This window comes from Toxotes jaculatrix, chromosome 19, assembly GCF_017976425.1.
Source record: "Toxotes jaculatrix isolate fToxJac2 chromosome 19, fToxJac2.pri, whole genome shotgun sequence".
Lineage (NCBI taxonomy): Eukaryota > Metazoa > Chordata > Actinopteri > Toxotidae > Toxotes > Toxotes jaculatrix.
The window spans coordinates 5,386,447-5,410,863 of NC_054412.1; the positions used below are offsets into that span (position 1 = coordinate 5,386,447).

Sequence of the window (24,417 nt, forward strand, 5' to 3'; positions counted from 1 at the left end):
CCAGCCGCTGTATGGAGCGTAAGAGCAGGAGCCTTCAGGGGCCAGCCAAGATACAAACATACACATTCACTATGGGCTACACAGCGTCAGCATAGGGAGGCCTCATGCAGAGGGTATTTCACAGTAAATTTTACTACGTGTCTGATTATGACATTTATTTATTCATGTATTTACCTGGCTGTCATGCTGTTAAGACAAAACATGATATTAAAGCATTAGCATACTTCACCAACACAGTTTCAACTGATGTCTCATCTAAAACAGACAAGTTTTTCCTGCTCAGCCTGATGATACATAGATGTTTTAATCACAGACTACATGGTGTGAATAGAGTTATAATTGGTTGCGAAGAGGCTGATTGTTCATGGTCAACACAAAGGTCACAGAAGCTTAATTTTATAGCACTGAAGTGTCAAAAGAAGATTTACGTCAGGAAATAACTAGAATCATTAGGAAGACAGTCTTCATTATCCTCCAAAAATGAAAGATCCTGCCTTCCCTTTGAATGCAAATTATTTCACACATACAGAACATTTTAAGGCCGTCTTTAAAATGAATCCATCTTTACGAGACTGTCTGAATGAGTTTATAAATGAATTATAACAATGTGTGTGTGTGTGTGTGTACCTGTAGTTTTCAATCGTTGGCAATCCTCCAAAATAGATTTTCTGGTTTTCCTTGAGGTTCAGACCAGTAGCTGAACCCTGAGATGTGGCCACAATCTTCTCCTCAGCACTGCTTTCGATGTCAACTACAGTCACCACGGCTTTGGAAACAGTTAAAGAGACATTAATAACAATAGAACAGGCAGATAAAGATTGTATGTGTCTTCTCCTCCCTTCTAACAACATCACTGCTCTGTTCAGTCATAAGCCCAGGTATCTGACCATTAGTCTGCTGTCTTCAGTGCTGTATGTACCTTGTTTCTTGTTCCTCGACATGGTGAGGGACTTCCAGCTTCCGTCGTTGTGGCGGTTAGCTGAAATGGCCGAGCCAACCCCTGACCCAAGGTCAAAATTCACCTTCACCTTGCCCTCTGACAGCTCCAGGGACATGAAGTCTTTCTATAGAGAGCAACAGCCAGGAAACATGTGCTGTGAGGCACTGACATTTGTACCAACTGTATTTTGAAGAAATTCAACAAAAAATATGGACATATGAGTCTGAACTTTTCATGACAAGTGAAGAAGGGTTTCTCCTGGACGCTAAACCTGATGTTTCCGATGAATAACCTTTAATACATACCATATCTTCAGTAGCAAGATACATGAGCAGAGCATCGGAGGAGAAAGTGCGGAACTTAAAGGTGACAGTGGAAACGTTGGGGTTCCACCTTGTGGGCCGTCCCACCGCGGCGTAGCCCTCGCCATCCAGCTGGACTATTCCCTCACCATCTGAGCGCTGCGGACTATAAAGACACACTTTATTATTGGTTTGTTTTCCATCTAACTGTCGAGTTTGAAATGGCACAAAAAATAAAATGCAAAGTACCAAAGACAGTGAGGTGGCCTCTTGAATATTAAAAACAAAAACAAGATCCACAAGAAAATTGACTGAGAGAGGAATTGTTTTCATCTCATAGGTTGTATTTTATAATACAACACTAAGTCGGGTAAACTTATATAAAAATGAGTGATTTTATAATATCAAGTATAAACAGGTGCTGCATAGTAATGACAATAAACAAGGAGGAAAGCAAGAATGTATATAACAACTGACGAAAAATATTAAAACTCTGTGAATAAGTGTTTGTGTACCTGACCACACATCCTTTACAGTCTCCTTGTCTTTCTCTGTAGTTCCACAGTCCAATGGGTTTACCATCCAAGAACGTCTCCCCCATGCAGCCTATGAATGTTGTTGCTCTTACTGCGTCTGCTTTCTAAAAGACAGAAGGGAAAAAATAACGCTGACAAAGAGACAGGTTCTTGATGTTGTTACACACAGACAGAGGGACAGACAGATACCTTGACAGTGCCGAGTATTCCTCCTACAAACAGGTAGGCGTTCTGGTCGACGTCCAAGATGGTGAAGGCTGTGGGCGAGTTGGCACTGGCCGGGGTCGGCATCATACCAGCCATAGAGCCTTCCAGAGGATATACTGATATGGTACCATTCAACCCATTGCTGGAGACAGAGAGCGGGAGAAAAAGTAAGTGGGCTTGATGCTATTTTGTTTGGCATTCTGTATTTCCTGGAAGACATTTACACTGACTGAAGACGTTAGAGGCACTTGGAATTAGTTTTTACGAACTCTTGGTGCTAAAGATGAAGGATAGAAACACAATGGGGAACCAGTTTGTAGCAGTGAAACCTCTGAGCTGTACAATGGGATTAATCTCCCACCTCGGAGTTTGTTTTCAAAGCAGGAACAGCATTTCTGTATCATGTAGTGGAACATTTTTAAGACTGATAGTCTGTGTGATCCCAGTGGAAAACACCATGGGGAAATCTCTCTGATGGAAATGCACGGTGCAGGTGGGATGTCTGCTTGGTGTGAATGGGTCTTGTGCTGGATGGTCTGTATACAGCACCTCTTCAGCTTTCAGAGAGAAAAACTAGATCTGCTGGATTACACTGTATGTATGTAATGATGTGCCATGGGCTGACAAGGCTGCAAACTCTTGATTTCCCATGTGAAGCAACATGTTTTCTTCAGCAATATGAACGAAACGGTGTCCCTGCGGTTGCTGGGCTGGTTTATTTTTGCTGTTACAATTGGTTGTTGTTGATTAGGTTTTGTTATAGTTGTCAGTTTATGATATATTTGATATTGGCTAAGCACATGTGCACAACCCGATTAAAGGTGGTCCCTGAGCACAACTATGTAAAGTATGCAACAACTCCTAAGACATTACATTCTGGACTCCATCATATTGTGTGTGTGTATGTGTGTGTGCACATTTCTTACCGAGACGCCTCTATTCTGTGCCAGTTCCCATCATGGATGGTGTGATGGGGATATTCAACCCTCCCCACACCTGAACCCACGTCCCATAGGAAATTCACCTTCCCCTTACGCATCTCTAAGGCCAAGAAATCAACCTGAGACACACAGAGGACATATACTGAATATATTGTCTATAAACTGTATCTGAAATATGGAATTGTGCACTTTATTGTCTGTGAAAGCTCATCATGTCAATAGACTAGAACATAAGCTGAATTAAACTGGAGGGAGACAGGATATGAAGAGAGGGGGGAGATAGAGAAATATAGATGCAATGAGAAAGCCAGTCTGTTTATATTATTTATGTTTGGTTTTACTATCCAGAAGCCAGATTACTTTTAGTTAGACATGTAATTGAGGGAATGAAATTTCCCTCACGGGGGTGCACGGCAGCACAGTAACCACAAACTGGAGCTGGAGGAAAGTAACTCTGTCAGCGGTGGATTTGACCACCACCCACAACCAAAGTCATTTAGCCATCTCTGGGCCTTTTAGTCTGACATTAATATGTTATTGTTAACATGTTGTTATTGTTATTATTGTTAATGACGGCGTTATATTCAGACAGCAGACATAGATATGCATAATCTCGCTGACGGCCAGGTGTCAGATACACCTCTGGAATTCAGGTGTAAATACGTTGGATCTCAAACTGAGCAAAGAACTAACTGGTCAAGTCAAACAATCTAATATCAGGATTCTGCAGTAGTGCCCACAGCATTTAAACTACATTTTGCTGGAAACTGTATAATGGAGGAGTTATGCAACACCAATGGTGGTGATGCAAAATGATGGTGATTAATAAGTTTCCAAAATCTCAATTTATTTCTCCCTACAGAGAACCTTATAGAGTATTTATCACGTGGGGAATAGTGAAAGAGCGAACAGCGAAGCGATTTCGCGCCCAGCTCTGATCTATTCTGAGGGTACAAAGGCTGAAGTTTTCTCCATCTGTCTCTGTAAGTGGATTTTCACAGGATCTTGCTGTATTTTGATTTATGATCTTATTACTTATGTATGAGCCAAAAAAAATTAATAAGAGAATTTTGAGCATATGCTCTCATCTGGATGCTGTCTCTGAAGTACACACTCACACAGCATTATTATTCATATAGTATTATGCGCAATTAGAGATTATTAGGGAGTCACATTTGAAGACACAAATGACACACTTACACACACAGGTATACACACTTATCTCTCTAGTCTCTCCAGGGTAATGGCAATTATTCATTAGTACAGATCACAGGGCAGCATCGTTATTATTCAACTAGCATTACACACTATTAGTGAAATGTTAGAGGTGCCCACACGCACACACACATTACTATTCATACCGAATTCTTCGCATTTAGAGAGTATTAGTGGGAGACACCAAAACGCACGCACATCACACGCACGCGCGTTCAAGACTTCCCAGTCAGATGAAGCAAAGCAGTGATTTCTCAGGGGAAATCAGGCTAAAACAGATAGCAACATAAACTTGCTGTTAATTGGTGCTGCTCGTTAGGGTACACACATATCCATACACTCGTATCCACACATATGTGCACTTTGGGATTATCAGCGGTACCTTAAAACAGCAGTGTGCTGTGTTTATAGGGGCATTGGTGAGTATGTGTCAAGAAGTATTAATTATTCTCATATTAGACAAATCATTCTGGGAGTATGTGTAGGCTGTGTGAGTGTGTGTAGGCTGCGTGTGTGTGTCTGAGAAAAAGCAAGTGTGTGCTTCCCTCTGTTAAAGTATACTTGTTTGTGTGTGTGTGTGTGTATGTGCGTGCCTGTACACTGGCATTCTCAAGTATGATAAATGCTACACAATATACAGCACTTTAACATTATATTAAATATGATTAATACTTTAGTATGAAACATTTAAAAAAATTTAAACTGTCAAACTGGATTTGTCAGCAATGATATCAGATATTCTGAATATATACTTTATAAACAAAGCTGGACTGTTTTTTTCAGCAGCCATAAAGATGTATTAGTTATCCAAAAAGATTTAATGAGTCTTAACATACAGCAATGCATTATTGTCTTAGTGTTTAGTGTTTTTGCCAGCCTTACACACCCAGACTCAGGCCCTATATAAATATGAACATACAATTCGAATGACAGTAAACGTCTGCTACTGTAGTTTTGACAGTATATTTCGTTATAAGAGCCTAATCATTACATCAATAGACAATTTCTGTGCATTTGTGCTAATTTAGGCCGTATACTCAGCAAGTAAGGAAACAGCACACTTACATATTTGGCTGATCCCAGATAGAAGAGCAGGTTTTCAGGTGTTGTGGTTTTAACATGAAGGACGATGGTGTTGTACCTCCCTTTCCTGATATCAGGGCGGTAACTACGTAGGCAGTCGCCACCTGATGACACTGACACTTTGATCTGGAAGGAGGAAGACAAAGGGGAGAAGTGAAGAAAGTTTCCACACAAAGAATTTCCCAGTGTTTATGAGCAGTAACATTTAAAATCAAAGTAAAAGGCTGTAAAACAGTTGTTGAAGACATGATTGTGTTGTCGTTCACTTAAACTCTCGTTAAAAATGAGTGACAGCTGTACATGTTAGCGTGTTCACAGCTTACTGAATTAGCCTGTTTCCTTGCTTGGTTGATCAGCTCCTTGATCTGTGAGATGTTTCGCTTCAAATTGTCCTGTAGCTTTTTGATTGGCTGCAGCTTCTCCAACAGCCTATCAGCTTCATCCTCTAAATCCTTCACTTTAGCTCCTGCAGCATGGACTGAGAGTAGAGAGAGATAAAGTACAGCAGTGACACAGAAAAATACAATGGTTGCTTCCATTAACACTATACGGTATATTACAGCTGAGAGAGCGTGGAGAGCTAGCGTGTGAAGAGTGTGGAAAGGATGACAAATAATGGCAGCTGAAGAGATCGTGAAGGAGAAGAAATACAGAGGAAGAGCAACAAAGATGGAGAAGCCAGTGAGAGCGGAACCATTAGTGCAGCTCGGCATTCAAATAAAACCTTTTCTACTCTATTTACTATTAAATATTGTAAAGGCTTGAAACTGAGAGAGACGGAAGAAAAAAGAAAGACAGAGAGAAGGAAAGAAAGAAGTCCCATGCTTTGCAGTGTGCAGAGCTCTCATGCTCTAGCAGGCCAGAGCAGAACAGAGGTATTATTAAAAGCAATTGCTGTTCACTAGATATATATTAAAGATGGCCATGAAATTAATAGGTGGTGCTCCAATACTGTTGTTGAAATCAGATCACACTGACATAGATGATATTAATTACGCCAAAAAAACTAATATTAACCTAATTATGTGCAATTGTATCTGTGGCGAGTGAAGATTTCAAGGGTTCCTGTTTAATAAGGTGCACAGTGAAGCCTTTCACTGTAAATAAATGTGTATTTGTAGGAAGATAACATTACACTCAACATTACTTGGTAATTACAACCTTGTATTGGTACACCACTTACAGTAAATAATACTTATATGGAGGTAAGTGAAATATACATACTGATGGCTGTGGGGGTTGAAAAAAGGAGAGAGAGAAAAAATATCAGGTGTGGGTTAGAGTAATCATACTTAATCAATTTATGTGATTCTGAGAAAATAACTTCATATCTTCAATGAATTGAGAAATTAAGGTAAAGCCTTATTTTCAGACTGAGGACTAGACTGACAACAGATTGCCTTTAAAAAATACTTGATTTGTTATTTTATTCTCTCATTTTAATTGTCACCTATATTAAAATGTGCGTTTTGTGAAGAAACGGTTCTTAGTTTAAAGCACTTTACTGTTTTTCTCGGGATCCTGGATCATCTGATTTGCTGCATTCACAGTGTCCTCTAGCTCACTGTAGTTCCTCTGTAGGCCACGGATGTGCAGGTTCAGATCTCCAAGGCGCTCGAGGACATCTATGGCTGTGGCATTAGCATCGCCTGCTACAGCCTTTGTGGCAGCTAGCTTCACTGCTGTATCTGTCAAAGTAAAAAAAAAAACAAAACAAAACAACAAAAAACAGAAACATAAAGCTTTGCATATTACATACATTAATCAGTGGCATTGCATTATTAAGCCTGGGACAATAGATGGGCTTTGTGATGCAAAGTGCTGCTAATGATGTGTTATAAAAATGAGATATTGTTCAGTCAACATGATGGATATGGTGTTTTAATAAATATTTATGGTGGAATTTATCAGTATGACACCATCGTGCTACCGTGTGAGAGGCCTTTAACCTGAGCTGATTCTAGAGTTAGATTTTTATATTCAGACAGGTATGAAAACACCTTACACTTTCACTGCTTCTGCTTTGTTTGGTAGTTGACTGTGGGGCATAAACAGAAGACAGATCCTAGAAATTCTGAACTGACATTGCATCACATACACAAGTTGCGGATGCAAGTCCACATGACATACTACTTTACTTGACTTATTTTAACTTTGTCCATCTACTCAGTTGTTAGAGAATGTCAGAGAGCATCTGCCTCAGGAGCGACTCTTCCCTCATATCACACTGCAGATGTCTGACCATAAACACCAAATCTGGTCTGATACAATGGGCGACTTAGCTGATTTCATTAGTAGATTTTAAGGGGTTATACTGAAAGTGTAAACCCATCACATCGGTGTATAATCATTGCTGAACATCCCCCCCTAACCACACCTCCGACTGTGTTATCAGGCTGAGTAAATCCTGTGAAAATCAAATGGGTAATCTTTTGGTCTCTAGCAATCCGACCCACCGTGACATGTTACGATTACTGTGTTATTTTGAGAGACTCACAGAGATTTGAACTGAAATTTGACATGCTGCGTTAACCTCTGGGTCTCATCCATTTACGCTTTTTAGTAGCTACATTTAACTTTTGTCTGAATGTTGATCCGGACGCAACCACGTGCATCCTTTTGGTTCAACCACCTTCCCACCACTGCGGTGCATTTCTGTGTGTCTGTGTGTATCTTAGAGTATTGACATGTGTCAAGTTGAGTTTACCGGAGCAGCTGACCTCTAACTGCACACTGATATTGATCCACTCTCTCTTTATCTCTCTGCCACGCGCACACACACACACACACACACATAATCACACGCACTCACTCATACACACTGTGTATTCGTGCAGTCATACATACCGTTGGGGATGGCGTTGAGCGTTGCCATGGTTCCATTGACAGCCTTGAGCAGGTCTTTGGTTTTGTCTCTTGCTGCATTAACTCTGCCCTTCAGCTCGGCCACACTATCTGCATTCTCTATACACACACACACACACACACACACACAAAGTAAATGATGGTGATGGTTTGATTGGAAGCCCAGGCTAATAAAATCACTTCCCTAAAGGGAAAGAGTGACTGACAGTAAGGCATAGAGCCGGAGATGAAGAGAGACGCTGATGGCTGATAAACTGGTTTAAATGAATAAAACTCTATACTTGTTTGTACTGTTTGTATTTGATATTCTCTATATCATTACTCTAATCTATTAACTGACTGAAGTTCCTTGTACAACAATTAGGAGCCTTCCTTTACCTTCATACTGTCTGTTGCATACAAGAAATATACTGCACATACACATATATACTCGTGGTACCTTTGACATCGTTTTGCAGTTGTCTGGCTTGGTTCAGCAGTCTCTGACTCTTCTGAAGGGCACCTTGAGCTGCATCCTTTACTGGGATCTCTGGACCTAAAGCCTAAACACACACACACACACACACACACACAGATACACAGACAGCAACACAAAATAGGTAACTTCACGTGTTTCAACCAAAAATGTTATCAGAATAGTTAAGATCCCACACATGAATTAAAACATGTTTCATGACACATAAAAATGTGCAATAATCTGCAAACAATCTTTCTGTAAGATCAAAGAATGACTACTTTGCACTGCTAAATGATTATAAGAAAGGCATTCACTTCTCATATTCATTTTCCACCCTCAACACCTTCTTTCTTCTTTCTACTCTCCTTTTCACTGTCTTTTTATCCCTTTCTACTTCTGCCCTTCACCTCCTTCTTGGCACACTGAAAACAATTTAAAAAGAACATGGAAATACACTATTGTAGAATAAAGGGGGGAAGATGTAACCAAGACAAAAGCAAACAATGGAGAACAAACAAAAAAAGAAAAGAAGTGTCAAAAAAGGACATGGGAAAAAAAGAAAGGAAGAAAATGAATAAATTAAGATAATATAAAGAGGAAAGAGGAAGGTAAAGGGGGATTTCAGGTATGTGTGTGTGTGTGTGTGTGTGTTTGGTATAATAATGAAAGAGGGAGAGGGGGAAAAAATGAAGGAAGGAGAGGGACAGAGAAGCGCTTTGATCTGTCAGCCATGACTAATGGAGAGCACAAGCTTACATTACCGTCACTGTACGCAAGACACACACATAAACACGAACATGCACACACACACCACCTCTTGTGCTGAGAGTACACATTCTTGATCCGGATAGCCAGAATGCTTGTACTTAATATTTACAGTATGAATGCAGTACCTGAATGTGAGGAGTTTTACATGTAGAATTAAAATACCTGTACAGCTCAGCTTTTCCTATTGCATAACAGAGGATGTATTTGGAAACGGGGAGATCACAGGATGTTCTCGTCATAATGAACCGATAACATGGCAAAAATAACCTGACTGATACTGTGATTCTGTACATGCAGGCATACGTGTCCTCTTACCAGTGCCAGTGCCTCACTCGCCCTCTGTTTGGCTGCCTTTGCCTCTTTCTCTGCTTCATCAACATTCGCTTTAATGTTACTGTAGGCCTTGAAGGCTGCTGTTGCATTGAAGGAGAGGTTTTTAGCTTCTGCCAAAATACTGTGAGGAGAGAGAGGATAAAAGAGAGAAATGGAAAATGGAAATTTGTTATTTCCCATTTGATAAGTTGTACACAAGTTTTGTTATCTCTTATCTGACTTTTTGTCATGATACAGCAACATTTACCATCATTACCTCATACTGAACTCAGTGATTGCCAAGTTAATTTGTACTTTTCGGAGATCTGACAACTGTACCACAACACTGCTCAGTGGCTGTGCTTCTAGGGAGGCAATAATATCATATATTTTAATTCTTGACTTTAATTTTTTTTGTCTCAATTATCAATCAATCAATCAATCAATCAAGCTTTCTGTCTAAAAAATGTAAAAACTGTCCAAAGTGATTTATGTTGTTTGATGAATGGTCCAATCAATTTAAGACACTGATATGAAAGAGAAAAAAGAAAATCAAAAATATGATCAACTGATCACAATTATTATAGATGATTTACCTATAAATCCACTTGATTAATCATCTACTAGTATCTACTTTCCCTTAATGTAAAAATATACCAATGTAGGTAATGTGTTTATATTTACTCATCCAAAATGGCAGCAGATTCATTCAGCTGCTTGGCGTGTTCCTCTGCATTGTGCACTTGATTAGCGAGGCTGTCATCTAAACCACTGGTGAGGCGGCTGACTTTATCACCCAGCTGGTCATGAAGGGGACCCAGCTCTCTCTCCATCTCCTCCAAGTCCTACAGGCAGAGAGAAAAACAGAGGCTCTGCTCAGTTTGTTTGGGTGCTGACGAATAAAAATAAAGCCACGGACCTCAGACAGAACATCCAACAGTAGACTGAGGTTTTAAAGAGTTACAGGGATTCTTCAGGTTTCTCCTCGGTTGACTTTAGCACCTCTATCTCTTTGTTGATGTTGTCAGAAAGCTGGTTTGCTTCATCCAGTAGACGTTCTCCTTCCCCAAGGATCTCCTGTGCCTCCTGTTTCACTGCACTGACCGCTGAGCGCTTCCTCTGCAAGAGAACAAATCAGGATCAATAGCTGTTCTGATGCTCCAGCAGGAACATTAGGGCTGCAGCTAATGATTGTTTTCATTACATTAATCTGTTTATTTATTTTCTCGATTAATTTATTCATCGTTTGTTTTGTAAAATGCCACAAAATGAGACTTAAGACAACAAGGAAAATTGTCACAATTGAGAAGCTGGAACCAGGTAACATTTGGTATTTTTGCTTGAAAAAATCTAATGACTAACTTAACGATTAATTTATTATGAAAATACCTGCTGATTATTCTTATGTCGATCGACTGCTCGTTTGAGCTCTAACAAACATCCTCCTCCTGTGTCGCAACTGAAAGTATGTGTTGGTGTGGCCATGCCAATCTTCAAAATGAGAAAGGCTGCTTTTTTTTGCACAACACTGCAAAAAATATAATTGAAATGTGCTGCTTTCATTATGTTTTAAATGCATAATGCATAGATACTTGGATGCAAACTTTGTAGTGTGTAGGAGAGTTTGTGTGAAAGTCTGTGTGAGTGTGGATGTTGCAGTGTTTTTGGTCAGTTCAAAGAAGTAAAATCTAAATTCAAACTTTGGGTCCTGGAATAATGACAGAGCAATTATTAAGGGAAATTATTCTTTTCTGTACAGACCAGTTCTAAAAACTTCTTTATGGCAAAAAAAATATATATATATTTCCGGTTATTGAAAATAATAAAAGCAGTTAGAGGGCACTAGGGACACACAATTAGTGATTTGATTAAATAACGTGTGAACTCAGTATAAACCCTCCGTGTAGTGTGTGTATTCCACTTTCTTCACTGAATAAAGCTTTTTTTTATAAAGCAAAAGACTGCAGGGTCATGGAGAAACAGATATTAAGAAAAAGAAAGATAAAAACTGTACTATATGCGTGTGTGTGTGTGTGATCACTGCAGAATGCTTTCTCTAGGACACGTATAATAATCTTCCCGATAAATGCTTGTTGTTTTGCTCTGTTAGGAACCCGTGCTGCCTCTGAGCTTTCCTTGATGATGAATCACATGCAAAAGCCTTAAAAGGAAAATAAGTGCTGTCTGAGATGAATAGATGGCGATATCCATCTTTCAGGATTATTTAGGAGTTTTGGGACTTTTTCATTTCAGGCGATCGAAAGAAAAAGTTTTAGTGCTCTTATGTGTAAAACCATAAGCAAATACCCTCAAGAATGTAATTTATTACTTAACAGCCGGCATGTACAGTTGATGTCTGGCGTTATGGCTCCGTGTTTTCTCTCCCCACAGATTTCTATGATTATAGAAATTATTTAGAATCCAAAAAATTCTGACTGTGTTTGTGTATGTAAAGCTTGTATGGACATGTTAGCTCTGTGTGAGTTAATGTGTGCCCATACCTCCAGGGCTGTGAGGTTAGCTTGGTTTTGCTCAGCCAGTGAGCCAGCCTGCCTCGTCTTTCCCTGGGCAGAGTGGAGCAGATCCTCGGCCTCCTGGAGCTTCCCCTCGTGGTCTGAGAGCTTCCCTTTTATCTGGGGAAGCAGATGGGGAAACATTAAGTTAATGCCATTAATTTAGGAACAATGAAGACAAAAGAGTAAAGATTAGCAGCTATAATTACCTCTGCTTTCAGGTCTTCTGTGGCCTGATGCGGGTCGCCAAACAACCTCTTGACTTTCTGATATAACTCCTCTGCGAGGCTGGAAGGAGAAGAGGGGGAGAAAATAGATTATTTACATTTTGATCATTCAACAGTGTTTATGGCTTTAAAAAGCGGAACAAGGGAATAAGTCAGTATATGTGATGACAATATTTCACAGAGGACAGGAGAGAAGAGAGTTATTGTGATGCGTGACAGAGCCTCTGCTAGTGCAAAGACAATAATCACTCCATATGACTGAATGTTGAAATGCGGGAATGAAATTGCCGATTTTCTTCTATTGACCCCTCAGGCAAAGTTAGATTAAACTGTAGCAGTGAAAAACATTTGAAGTACGGCCAAACTAATGTGTGTGTGTGTTTGCATGCGACTGGACGGGCAGGTGAAGCAATATGTGCTAATGTACACTGCGGCATATCATGCTGCAACTAATAACAGTAACACATAAAACTGGCAGAGAACGAGTCTCTGAAGGACAACTGAGACCTAACAACTGCAGACATGAGCTTCATCAGCGTGTGTCTGTCTGATGAAGATATTCTAAAGCATAAATTTTGCATCACAGCCAGGATGCATTCATTTTAATGCACCAGATTTTCAGAGCTGCCAATACAATTATTCAGGGAGACCAGTCACGACAAAAAGGAACTTTAAACATTCATCAGGCTTTGCTGTGCTGTGCTGTTCTCTCCCCAGCTATAGTCCAGTCAGCCAAATAACATGAAATGGATTATATGTAAACACAGATCATTTACAGTGTTGATAACTGGCATCCAGGCTCCGACCCTGTCACTCCCCACAAGATAACACCAAGCTAAGCACAGGTGGAAGAGGGAAGTGATGATAATAATTTCCCTCCTAGGGGAAGGTAGACTAAGATCCTACAGGTGGATGCTTGGGTAGTCTTAGGAAATGCTAAATGAACAACAGCAGCAGCAATACAGCAAAGCAGTAAGCGGAGCACTGATGGCCTAAGGGGCCAGTGTACTCTATCATAAGTGCATGTCACATGGTCGAACAGCTTTGGAAACTCCTGCCCCCGCACACCTTCCTGAAGCTGGAACTGGACGGGCAGCATCCCGCAATTTCTGTAACTTTCTGAAGCCCAGTAGCCGAAAAACCGAACATTCCTCCCCTCCCATTATTTTCATTACGTTCGAGTTGACTGCCTGAGCGAGTTTGCAAGCCTCCCTTTATCCGATCTTCCCGTCAAGATTTGCAACGCAGCCTTTAGCTCACTGCAAATTTTCTCAACACACTGTGCTTTGGCATCAATTTTTAGAAAGCCTTCTCACTTTGGAAGCATTTAAAACAGTTTAATAATCATATGTTTACCATAGTGTCCCTTAATGAGCCTTGTTTTGCACCTTCAGCATTAATTAAGACAACAAGAATCTAGTGTCCTCCAGTTGACATCACTCAGAGGACAATTTCACACAGTTCTGGGGATATATGCAAGGTAATGACTGGATCTGATGAAACTTTAATGAACCCTGTGGGGAACAGCAAGACAGCAAGAAGAAAACAGAATATAACTAGTAAAAAACATGTAAAAAAGTAAAAAACAAATGGGAGGGGTGTCTAACCATTACCCAGCTGACTATAATAACATTACAGTTCATACCGATACGAATGAAAACTTAAATTTGCAGAATGTGTGCAAAGTTTTCAGACTAACTACTGGCAATATATGAAATCTGGGGAAAAATATGAGACATATAACGGTGCCAGCTTTGTTCATTTTGCTGAAGCATCCCTTTAACATTTGTTGATGCTAGTGTTTTTCTGTGCAGCACTGGCTGAAATCCCCCCCTCAGGGCTCAGTCAAATAATCAGCCGCAGACTGACAGACAAGTCATTCAGCGGCAGTGGCAATTTCCCTTTGTCTATCTCTTTCTCCCAGTACAACACTCTGTCCATCTGTCAGTTGTTCTCCTCTGCCTCGTGACTTTCTTTCTCGCTACACATTCTTTGTATCTTTATGTCTCTCTCTGTTTCTGCCCCTACAGCGAAACTTTTAATCAACTCATCGACCTTGTCAACGTTTACTGCTGAGAGAGACAGACGGGGGGGGGGGGGGGTAGGAGGGGTAAAGAAAGCAGATTACTAATTTCATCAAATGCCTTGAGAGAGACAAAGGAAGTGAGAGCAACAAAGTTGAGAAACACTTTGTTAAAACATCAGCAGAAAGTCATGACTTAAGGATGTGTAGCAGTCAGATGTCTGCGCAGTTGAAGGTGTTTAGTCCTGAAGTCTCCTGTGTCAACAACAGGAAAGAATGAAAAAAGAAATCAAGAAATCAAAGAAAGAAATGAATTACAGAACCAGTGAATTTGCATGATTGAACCCTTTTCCAAAAACTTCTGTTCACTACAACGCATCTAACCGTTCTGCAAACAGTATTTTTGTGCTGTGCTGTTTTACAAATGAGGGTGTTTTTTCAGCTGTTCCAGATTCATTTCTGAATGATATAAAAATCAATTAGACACTAACTGAAACTGGTTTCAGTCTATTGGAAGTTTCATCACAGTTAACATCAAGTTACATGACCAACATGAGGTAACACAGTGCAAAATTCTGCATTTAAGTGCCTTTAAAAGCCAATGATAGTGAGTTTGACAAAATTTCAGAAACTTTGTTTACATATAGATTTATTTAGGTGAACTTTATGCACATTCTTCTCTTATTTCTCTCTCTAAGGAAACACCCTGCAGAACAACAAGTAAGAACATGGACGGAATCCCAGTGGGGACAAAGGCAATCCAAGACACTCAGAGCGAATGCACTGGAAAACGGCTATGACTGAGAACAATAAAATAAAATCCAAAAACCAAAACAACCGGTCGGTTAAAAAAGTGTGATTCCATAAAAACATGAATGGGTGTAATGGAGTCCTGGTCAAAACAACCACAAGACAAAGGCTGCTCTGTTTTCTCCAACTCTGTTTTTCCTGTGAGTGGGAGAGAGATGCACAACCTGTGGTGTGTGTGTGTGTGTGTATGTGTTGATGAGTATGCATGTGTTTGTGTGTGTCCATACTCCATCTCCTCCTCAGCGATGCTCTTCTTCCCTCCCAGCTGTCGTTTTCTCATCTCGGCTAGCATGGTCTGGATATCCTCCTTCATCTCCTTCAGGCTTTTGTCTGGAGTTCCATCTCTCCGCGAGAGAGTCTGGTTCAACTCAGCAGCCTTCGACTGGAGGTCTGGACACACAGATGGAAAGAGAGAACCGGCCGTGAGGGTACTACAGGTGGACACGTTCAGTTCAAGTCGTAAAAGCACTGAAAGAAAAATTGTACTCCAGTCTAACTGATATTTTCCAGAAGAAACGTCATTAGTATTTATCAGTGGTAAAAATTATGGACAAGTACAGAAATACATGCCTCCAGTGTGTCTTTGTTATAATTTCGCTTTTATTTCAGTTGTCTTGTTACCTCTAATTTACTGCATTAATTGACTTTTTGGCCACTTGTGGGTAGAGGAAATTTAAAACAAGCTAAGAGACACACAACCCTGGCATTTTATGGGTTTATTAAGTTGTTAGGGTTTACATATTATCCAACAGCCAAATATTAGCTCTCTATTTTAGCTGTTTTTTTTTTTTTACTATGTATAAAGTATGTAAAAAGTGAAGGGGACTGAATGTGTCTCGTCTCAGCTTTATGGCTCAAACAGAGAGAAATACAAAATCAAACCATTTGATCTTAACTCGTTTAAACACAGACACGTGCTGAGAGTAAAATACGCACACAAACACGAGCACGCACACTCATTCAAAGCCAGCGATTTTGGCAGACGTCATGTTCGCCTTGTTTTTTTTTTTATCAAATTAAAGGCAGTGAAGTCTCAAACCAATCAATGATGTAACTACACTTAAACACTGCGAGGCTCATTTGAATAATACTCAAACTGCTGGAACTTAATGAGGAGTGTGTATGTGTATCTGTCTATGGAAGAGCACAACAGAGGAGGACAAAGTGTTTGTTGTGCATTTCCTTAAAGTGCATGTGTGTGCAGCAAAGTATTTGTGTGTGTTACGTGTCAGCGGCGACGGTGTGTTCTTCTCTCATTTGAAATGTAAACGTGCTATGATTAAAGAAAGTTGAAAAACAGTGTGTGCGTGAGTGTTTGTACGTGTGTGGGTGGGTGGATGGGTGTGTGTGTGTGTGGCAATGCCTAATTTGAAATGTAAACATGATGTGACTAGAGCCAACACAGAACTAAAGCCATCATGCTAATGAACAGCTGTACTGCATGTGTGTCTGTGTGCGCATGCTGCATTTGTACGTGTGCGTGTCTATAAATCTGTGAGTGTGTGTGTGTATATGTGTGTGTCACGCAGCCATATAATTACATAGTGGGATTTAAAAGCCAATTAAACACTTAAAACGTGGATGGAATCATATTATGGTATCTAGTAAACACAGACACACAAACTAAGGAAAGTGTGTACAGTATTTTCTTGCCTCATTATGTGTGTGTGTGTTTGTGTATGCCTGTGTGAGTGTGTGTGCACAGTTGTATGAAAGTGTGCACATCTGCATGAATGTGTGCACATCTGCATCAGTGTTTGTGCATGTGGTGCATGTGTGTATGTGCGTGATAGCCACTAATTAAGTCTCTAATTGCTACTCTCAATCATCCAGTGAGCCACGACACACTGTCTCTCTTTCTCTCTCGCTCTCTCTCTCTCTCTTTCCATAATCACACTGTGATTAGGCAGAGGGCCAGAGAGCTAGAAGCAACTACGAGGAGAGGACAGTTTCATCACAGCCAGTCAGAACGTGTTGGTTTGGTAACTTTCTTTTCATCCCAGAAGTCATAAAAAATTCATAACGGTAATCAAAATAACTGATTATCTGAACTGCACAGTTCTGCATGGAGCACATTTGTTTTTTTAACTTCAGTGTAGACGAGTGCTGAGTTACTTAAAAGTACGTTTATACATCATGAGCCCAACCCACTTGACTTGTGCTTTAGGTCAACTTAAGGCTGGGAATGCACCTAGAGATTGAAATCTATTGTACTGAAATTTACAAAGCAGTGATTCCAATACATCGGCTCTACTTGGGCAGCCAGCCCAGGTTGATAAAATGACTTGGTTTCAGCTTAGGTAAACTGCAACAGTCTCTGCATGCATGTCGGTCACACGCCGTGCCACCCACCACCACCGCCACAAGTAAATCCTCAACCAGTGGGAAACACTTCAAAGACTGGACACCTCATATACTAAAAGACTAAAAGTAAAGGACAACACATAAGACGGATGAAATTGTGAATAGAGAGATTAAACATAGCAGCCGAAGCTGAATATCTGGGAAAGTCTGATGGACCGTGGCACCACACTGTAGATGAACAGACCCATTCAAGGTCCACTTACTCGCTTATTATGGAGTTTTCATTTAACAAACAAAAAAAAAAACATCTCACAAGCTGGTCACACAGCCCCTGATGCAGCAGCTGAGGGAGGAGATTCTGCAGCTGCACTGGCAAAAGGATACTGAAGCTGAAGCGAACAACTACCTTCTAGTTATACATGCAGAGAAAGAGATAAGTCCTCTGTATGAAGCCAACGCTGACAGAGTGAACCATCTGGACTGTACCACAAAGTTCTCACTCAGAGAATGTTTTACACCAGTGGGAACATAGTACCCTGCTGTAGGACATTTAGACCTGGAGCAATGATTAGACAGCTACCATTTGTGGTTTGCAGCCAAACAAAAACACAGTAGCATAAGGAAATGTAATACAGTGCAAATGGCAGAGAGTTAACACTGCAAAAAGGCTTTGTAAGTGATTAAGTGATTAATTAACTCATTTACTATTCATTTATAATTAAAATGCAGAGAAACCCTGACAAAACAGACCGCTTAGACAACATCCGGAACAAAAATAAATAACGTACACTCAATACTTGAAAAGAAAATCCAAATTTCTTTCTTGCAGTCAGATTCTAACTACTCCTACCAACTTAGCATCTGTTGGCATTGCTGTAATCATGCATGGCTGTGTGCATGCATGCTAACATTTGTGCTGGAACACAAATGTTGGAAGCGTTTGCTTCTGCCCTCGCTGGTTTGTCTGTGCAGCCCCTCCCTGTTACCACACACACCACCCTCCTGTGGCAGCAGGCACTGGCAACTTGCTAACCGGGTGCAGAACAGAATGAAACAAACAGAGTCATTGCACATTATTATCTTGGTGGGTGAGTCTTTATCACCACGGTAAGTGATGCTGCAGCCTGCTGGATCTGTCTTTATTGTTCATGCACCACTTTGTCCAAGCAGCTGGCACCAAGTGCTAGCAGCTGGCCGCTGGCCCATCAGCCATTGTGTTTGAGCTAAGTTTCCATTAGTGAGCTAACAAGGAAGCAGAAAGATGTTTTGGTTGTCTCGCTTCTATGACGCCTCCCCTTCGAAGGTGGGCCTGATAGAATCGATTAAATACATGCTCTGCTGTGTGGGGATAATGACACTACTCTTATCATAGTATTTCTTTTGCATCCAGTTCAACTTTCATTCAACTCAGTCTCTCTGCAGATGCTACATCTTCATTTAATTGCTGCTTTTTAATATGTTCTGTCAGTATAATTCATTTCATTAGCTTCGTCATATCCTCACATATCATTTTGTCCTCTAATATAATAATCCCACAGGGATCCCTTACATTTAATATAATGTAATATAATGCAATGTACTCTAATGACAGATGAAACTAGCGAGACAGTAGATAGATAAACCCAGAAATCCCAGTTGACAGGAGATGGAGGCAGTTAATGGAGGAGAGGTGGTGTTGGTTTCTGCTACCTTTAGCTCCCAGCAGTGTATCCCTGATGAACTGTTCCAGGTCCTCAGCTCGTTTATGAATCCTGTCAGCATCATCCTCAACCTGTTCCCCATCAGCAGACACCTTAGTGGCCTACGCACACAAACACACAAGCCATAAAATAACAAACAATGTTGAATAAGTGAACATATTGACTTCTCTCTGACAAAGGAAGGAAAAGGATGGAGTTCTTAGATTTAAAAGAATGACAGACGATGATGGCAACACACACACGAAATCATTGAGTGTGCGTGCTCAACATACAGAAACAAGGAGATGGATGAATTATTGACAAAAAGACACAACCCCACATATTAAAACACACACACACACACACACAAACACATACACAGAGGACCAGGGATACAAGAAATGCATGAATTCTTGACAGACATGAAAACACACCCCAACACACTCAATTTAACACACACACACACACACACACATACAGAAAGAAAGAGCAGGTAATTATTGTTGTGATTTGACAAGGCCATGCTATATCATTTTAGCTGTTGTGTGTGAGTATGTGTGTGTGATAGGATGTGGGTGATAGCATCGCTGTCAAGAAATGTCAAAGCCCCAGTCCCTAAAAGGGTGATGCTTGACAGGATGAATGTGAGTGTTATTTTGCTCTGCTTGGCACTTGTAGACCCCCTCCACTCAAACTGTGTTTTTCTATTTTGGTTAACTCCTCTTAGAGACATAACTGTAGCTCTAAAGACTGTAAAGTAAAGAAACAAAGTTTAGATAGATCCTTGTATTCTGTATGAAATATAAATGTAGAAATGCTCTCGGTTGTTTACTCAATATTACATGATATATAATATGTTTAATGCAAAAACAAGAACATTCTTTATTAAAATCACTTATGCATGGATTCAATCCCAACCAAGGTTATCAGGCACAGACCTATTGTTCTATTCATATCCTGTCAAATCAAACCTATATTTGCTGATACTTGTATGTTACCAGCAAGGATGGTAATTAAATCGTAATATAACCTGCCAAAATAAGGGCCTAAGATAAGGGCAAAACAGGAACCGAGTTGGTTGCTGTTTTTCCGGCATTGTGCACATGAATAAGGGCACACAAAATATGTGGATGGTGCTATTCTGCTGATCAACAACTGGTGGCGGCAGCACAGGAAACAAATATGACAATGCATAAACAAAGGTAGCAAGGAAAACCGCCACCAAGCAAATATGGATGTAAACAATGCATGATCTTTTAAAATGAAAATGGCCTTTGCAAACGCAGAAATAACATTTAATTTGTTTGCAAGAAAACTTTATGGGCCTGCTTTGTTTCCCAATCCAGAAGCCCCGTCTTGAAGAGGATCCCTGTGCCAAAATCCAACTCTCAGGCTTTCATCAATTCCGTTTTGTGGTTATTGTGTCTATTACTTGTTGTGTATTCTGAAAATTAATTTGTGTTTGATGAAATTACCCCCACTAGTAGGTTAATTGAGGTAGGGTGCCCAGGGGCCCAATGCCTTATAATGTGTCTGTGATTTTTCATTCTGCAGAACAAACATAGTGCCATCACACTGTATACCGTGGATTTTATTCTTGGAGCACAGCTGGTTAACTAAGGTGTGTCACAAATCCTTCTAAGAGTTCTTCTGACACTTAATCAACATGTTGGAAAAGAAGTTGAATTGGTTTCTGTGATGTTTTGGTCAATTATCACACTGCAGAACCTTGTGCTGCCAGTAGTGTGATACACAGCTTGTTGTAGAAGTTACTACACTTTGCTGTTTTCTATTAGTTTTGCCTTAAACCATGATCTTACTCCCTGCCACAATCTATATTTGCTCCATCTCGTTATGTTACAGACAGAGAAAGAAGGTGAAAGAAGGATAAAGAGAGAGAGAGCAAGGAAGACAATGACCGGGACTGAAGTCAAGCCAAAAGAAAAACAAAAGGGTCCATACCCTGCTGTGTAGCTGGTCCATCTCAACAACCAGTGATCCTAGGTTGGAGTCGGCCAGTTGCAGTAATCTCTCCGGAGCTTTCTGAGGCGACAGCATGTGCTGCAGGAGAGAAACAGAGAGATGAAGGAATTACAGAGAGAAATGTCTGACACATTTTGGCCCTGGGCTAGGCTTTTGAACTGCCTGGCTCTTTGCTACAGAGCTGAAAAGAAGAGGATGAGCAAGTGAGGGCAGGAGGCAAGGATGGAAGAACAGAAAACATATCAGATAAAACTCAATATATTGTGATCATGACGCCGTTAACATGGTAATAACACAAATTTAAACACAACAAAGAATTTACCAAACTGTAACCAGTTCAGTGGTTCAGTGGAGTGTAAATCAAGTCTGGTGTGTGTAAATCAAGTCTAACAGCAGTGCAGATCATGTTGTTGAGGAGGTAATTAAGTTAAGATGTTAGTATCCTTAACACTTTGAGTGACATTTGAAAACATTTCTGATTACAAAAGGCCTTTTATATGACTTTTGATATATTTGATTTTAGATTTTTTTTTTTTTTTTTTTTTTTTTACCTTGAGTTCCTCCGTCATGTTCTCGAAGCGGTACAACACCTTATAAGGTGGAGGGAGGGGTGTGGTCAGAGTGACCTCAGTGATTATGCGATACAGGCGGTCCATATCACTGATCAGCAGACCTGAGCACTCGTCATCACAGGCTAGAGAAACGGATGAAAAAGCACAGTTACACATCGGCCGGTGTGTAATGAGGCCAGCTAAATCTATTTGAGAGGTTTACAGACAGGCAGCCTGGTTTTGTGTTTGTGTGTGGGAGTGTGCGCCGCAGTGTGTGTCGACTTTTTCAGACAGTTTGAGTTTTGACTTGGCAGAGAGAAGTAAGAGGAAGAAAGGAAGTCATAACACGTGTATTTTTACAACCAAATCTGTGTTTATATGCTTTATTTGTGAGTCTGTAAATAAATCGCTGTGTGATTGTGGTGACTGTTTGTGTTTTCATGTTTAAGTGACTCTGGCATCAGAAAAACAGGGCTGCCGATGCATGAAATTCAGCACAGAGAGGCAAAATCACCTATTATGAGCACACCCTGCAGGCTAAAAAAAAAAACACACACACACACTAAGACACACACTCGCCAGGGAATTCACTCAGACACACGCATACACATTTTTCTGTATTGCATGTGTGTGACTTTCCTTCCCCTTCCATAGCCCGAGGCTGATTTATTGAAGAAATTAAAATTTCTGACAAGGGAAATCAAAGATAAATTAAATAAAATAAAAACTGTTTCTATTCTATCAATATCTGACAAAACCAGAACACACAAATACACCAATGCATTCAGGCAGTCACACACAAATTGTACATGTACAGTGTATTGTCAAATCCAAACCATTCAAGAATCCCACTGATGAAGTTGTGTACACAGAGGGTGGAAACACTCTGTGCTACACGGGTACGAAGTGTGATTCTTTACAAAAAGCCAAACTTCCGCCGCTGCCTGCTGTCTGCGGTGAACAGATTCTCCACCTGTGAGGAGTCTGCACAAATTGGTGGGAGTCTGGCTAGTTTTAGGTTTTTGTCTTTGTTGAGGTGATTCAGCCGTGCCGTGGCGTTCATTCATACATTCAACAACTCAAAACCTTGAAAGGCTTTTTCTCCCCTGAAGTTCTACACGCCAGTGTAGCCGTATCAACTGCTAACACAGTAAATCCCAATCTTAGCTATGGTCACAGCTGTAACAGATTAAACTACAAAGCAGCTCATTCTGACCAATGATGCACATCATCACTGCATTTTTTTTTTTTTTTTACTATGCACCATACTATGCAGAACTTCAGAAGTTACAAGCCTGACAGTGGCCCAGTTAAACCTGAGTGAACTTACACATCAGCTTGAATTTACACTCATGCTTCAAAACTGCAAATCCACACACATGCCAACATACAAGTGCAAAAATACACACCTGTGCCTTTGCTCCTTAGACAGTAACTTATAGCTGTACAAAGTCCAGCTTTTGTTGTGCTGTCAACACCACCTTACTTTATATTTGGAGTATGATTTTTAGTGAAATCATATTTAGACACAACGCAGATAACAAATATATGATAAGGTCTGGTCTGGCTGATCAGATGTTTGATATAGTGAATCTTGGTAGGATTTAAACCAAGGTTTTATATCTTATTGTGCTAGAATACAACAGAATACAATTAAATCAAAAATACAAAAAGGATGCAGTATGATTTATAGGATTTTTTTTTTAAACATTTACGAGCAGATTTTCAATTAGCTGTAACCTGAGGCCATATTACCTTGTTTCACCTGAAAAATATTAATGAATTTTGAGTACAAACAGTACCTCTCATATGGATGTGGGCATCCTTTAATAATGCAGCACATGGCAACGCCAACTGAAATTTAGCTGCATTTCTATGCAAATGATGTTGTGCAGCCAATGTGAGAGCTACCTGCATTTCCCTCACTCAAGACTGCCGACTCCCAAAGTGCTCAGTTGCGTCTGATGGAATGGGAGAAAGGGCAGAGCACAGGCAAAACCCAGAGCGCAATCACTCTTCAACGAGTGAGCAGCAGTCTGATCGCTCCACTCTGTGTAAACCATCAGGGCTTGTGATTACAGTCTGGACACAGAGGCGACCGGTTTGGTGTCAGGGTGCACTGCAGCACTCGCACTGCCAATTTATGAACACACGCTTTGTGTCTGAACACATAAAGACCTGAGCAAGCAATTTCCTCTCTGACCTGAGAGCAGCAATTTCACATCAGCCTGTGTCTTATAACCCTTTCTTCTATATTCTCATTCACACGCATACACTTACCTCTAGACATGCTAATGGCACCGAATTGGCCCTGCCATTATGGTCATATTAAGTTTAAATTAGCTCCAAATGACATTGAAATTATTTTCTAAATGACTTGAATCTGACTTCTGCCACGATCCCCTGTCTCCCATGGCAACTGGAGAAAAAGGCTTTGACTGCTCATTTGCATTTCATTGCCAAAATAAAGTAAAAATCACAACATCAGGTGACAACGCTGGGCGGTGGGGCCACCAGGGAGAACAGAAAAGAAAAAAAAATGTCTGGAGGGTCCATTAAGGGTGGCTCCCAATGTTGGAATGCTGGGCTACTTTTGTGGTAGCATCTGTTGTTGTACACTAGTCAAAGAGGCCTTCATAATTATTCCAGTTTCAGCTCATTTTCTATTCTGCCCACTTCTCCAGTAAAAATTGCGCACTCC

The 24,417-nt window shown here is 40.4% G+C and overlaps 1 protein-coding gene across 8 annotated transcripts in view; it reads right to left on the reverse strand.

Moving 5' to 3' along the window:
• The window catches only part of lama2 (laminin, alpha 2), a 150,280-nt gene that overhangs the window by 19,696 nt on the left and 106,167 nt on the right, over window positions 1–24,417 (reverse strand). For 5 of the 8 annotated variants that reach the window (XM_041064266.1, XM_041064265.1, XM_041064264.1 and 2 more), the window contains 22 exons: window positions 21,717–21,859; window positions 21,145–21,243; window positions 19,193–19,304; window positions 15,427–15,589; window positions 12,349–12,427; window positions 12,128–12,259; window positions 10,629–10,745; window positions 10,311–10,471; window positions 9,630–9,768; window positions 8,529–8,631; window positions 8,072–8,188; window positions 6,730–6,912; window positions 6,449–6,454; window positions 5,548–5,702; window positions 5,207–5,350; window positions 2,912–3,045; window positions 1,968–2,127; window positions 1,758–1,882; window positions 1,246–1,408; window positions 920–1,064; window positions 628–766; window positions 175–186 (listed from right to left, as the gene is read on the reverse strand). In XM_041064266.1, coding sequence (XP_040920200.1) covers window positions 175–186; window positions 628–766; window positions 920–1,064; window positions 1,246–1,408; window positions 1,758–1,882; window positions 1,968–2,127; window positions 2,912–3,045; window positions 5,207–5,350; window positions 5,548–5,702; window positions 6,449–6,454; window positions 6,730–6,912; window positions 8,072–8,188; window positions 8,529–8,631; window positions 9,630–9,768; window positions 10,311–10,471; window positions 10,629–10,745; window positions 12,128–12,259; window positions 12,349–12,427; window positions 15,427–15,589; window positions 19,193–19,304; window positions 21,145–21,243; window positions 21,717–21,859 — 2,731 coding nt within the window. The remainder of the gene's footprint in view (window positions 1–174; window positions 187–627; window positions 767–919; window positions 1,065–1,245; window positions 1,409–1,757; window positions 1,883–1,967; window positions 2,128–2,911; window positions 3,046–5,206; window positions 5,351–5,547; window positions 5,703–6,448; window positions 6,455–6,729; window positions 6,913–8,071; window positions 8,189–8,528; window positions 8,632–9,629; window positions 9,769–10,310; window positions 10,472–10,628; window positions 10,746–12,127; window positions 12,260–12,348; window positions 12,428–15,426; window positions 15,590–19,192; window positions 19,305–21,144; window positions 21,244–21,716; window positions 21,860–24,417) is intronic. The other 3 variants (XM_041064268.1, XM_041064267.1, XM_041064262.1) reach the window with 1 other exon arrangement.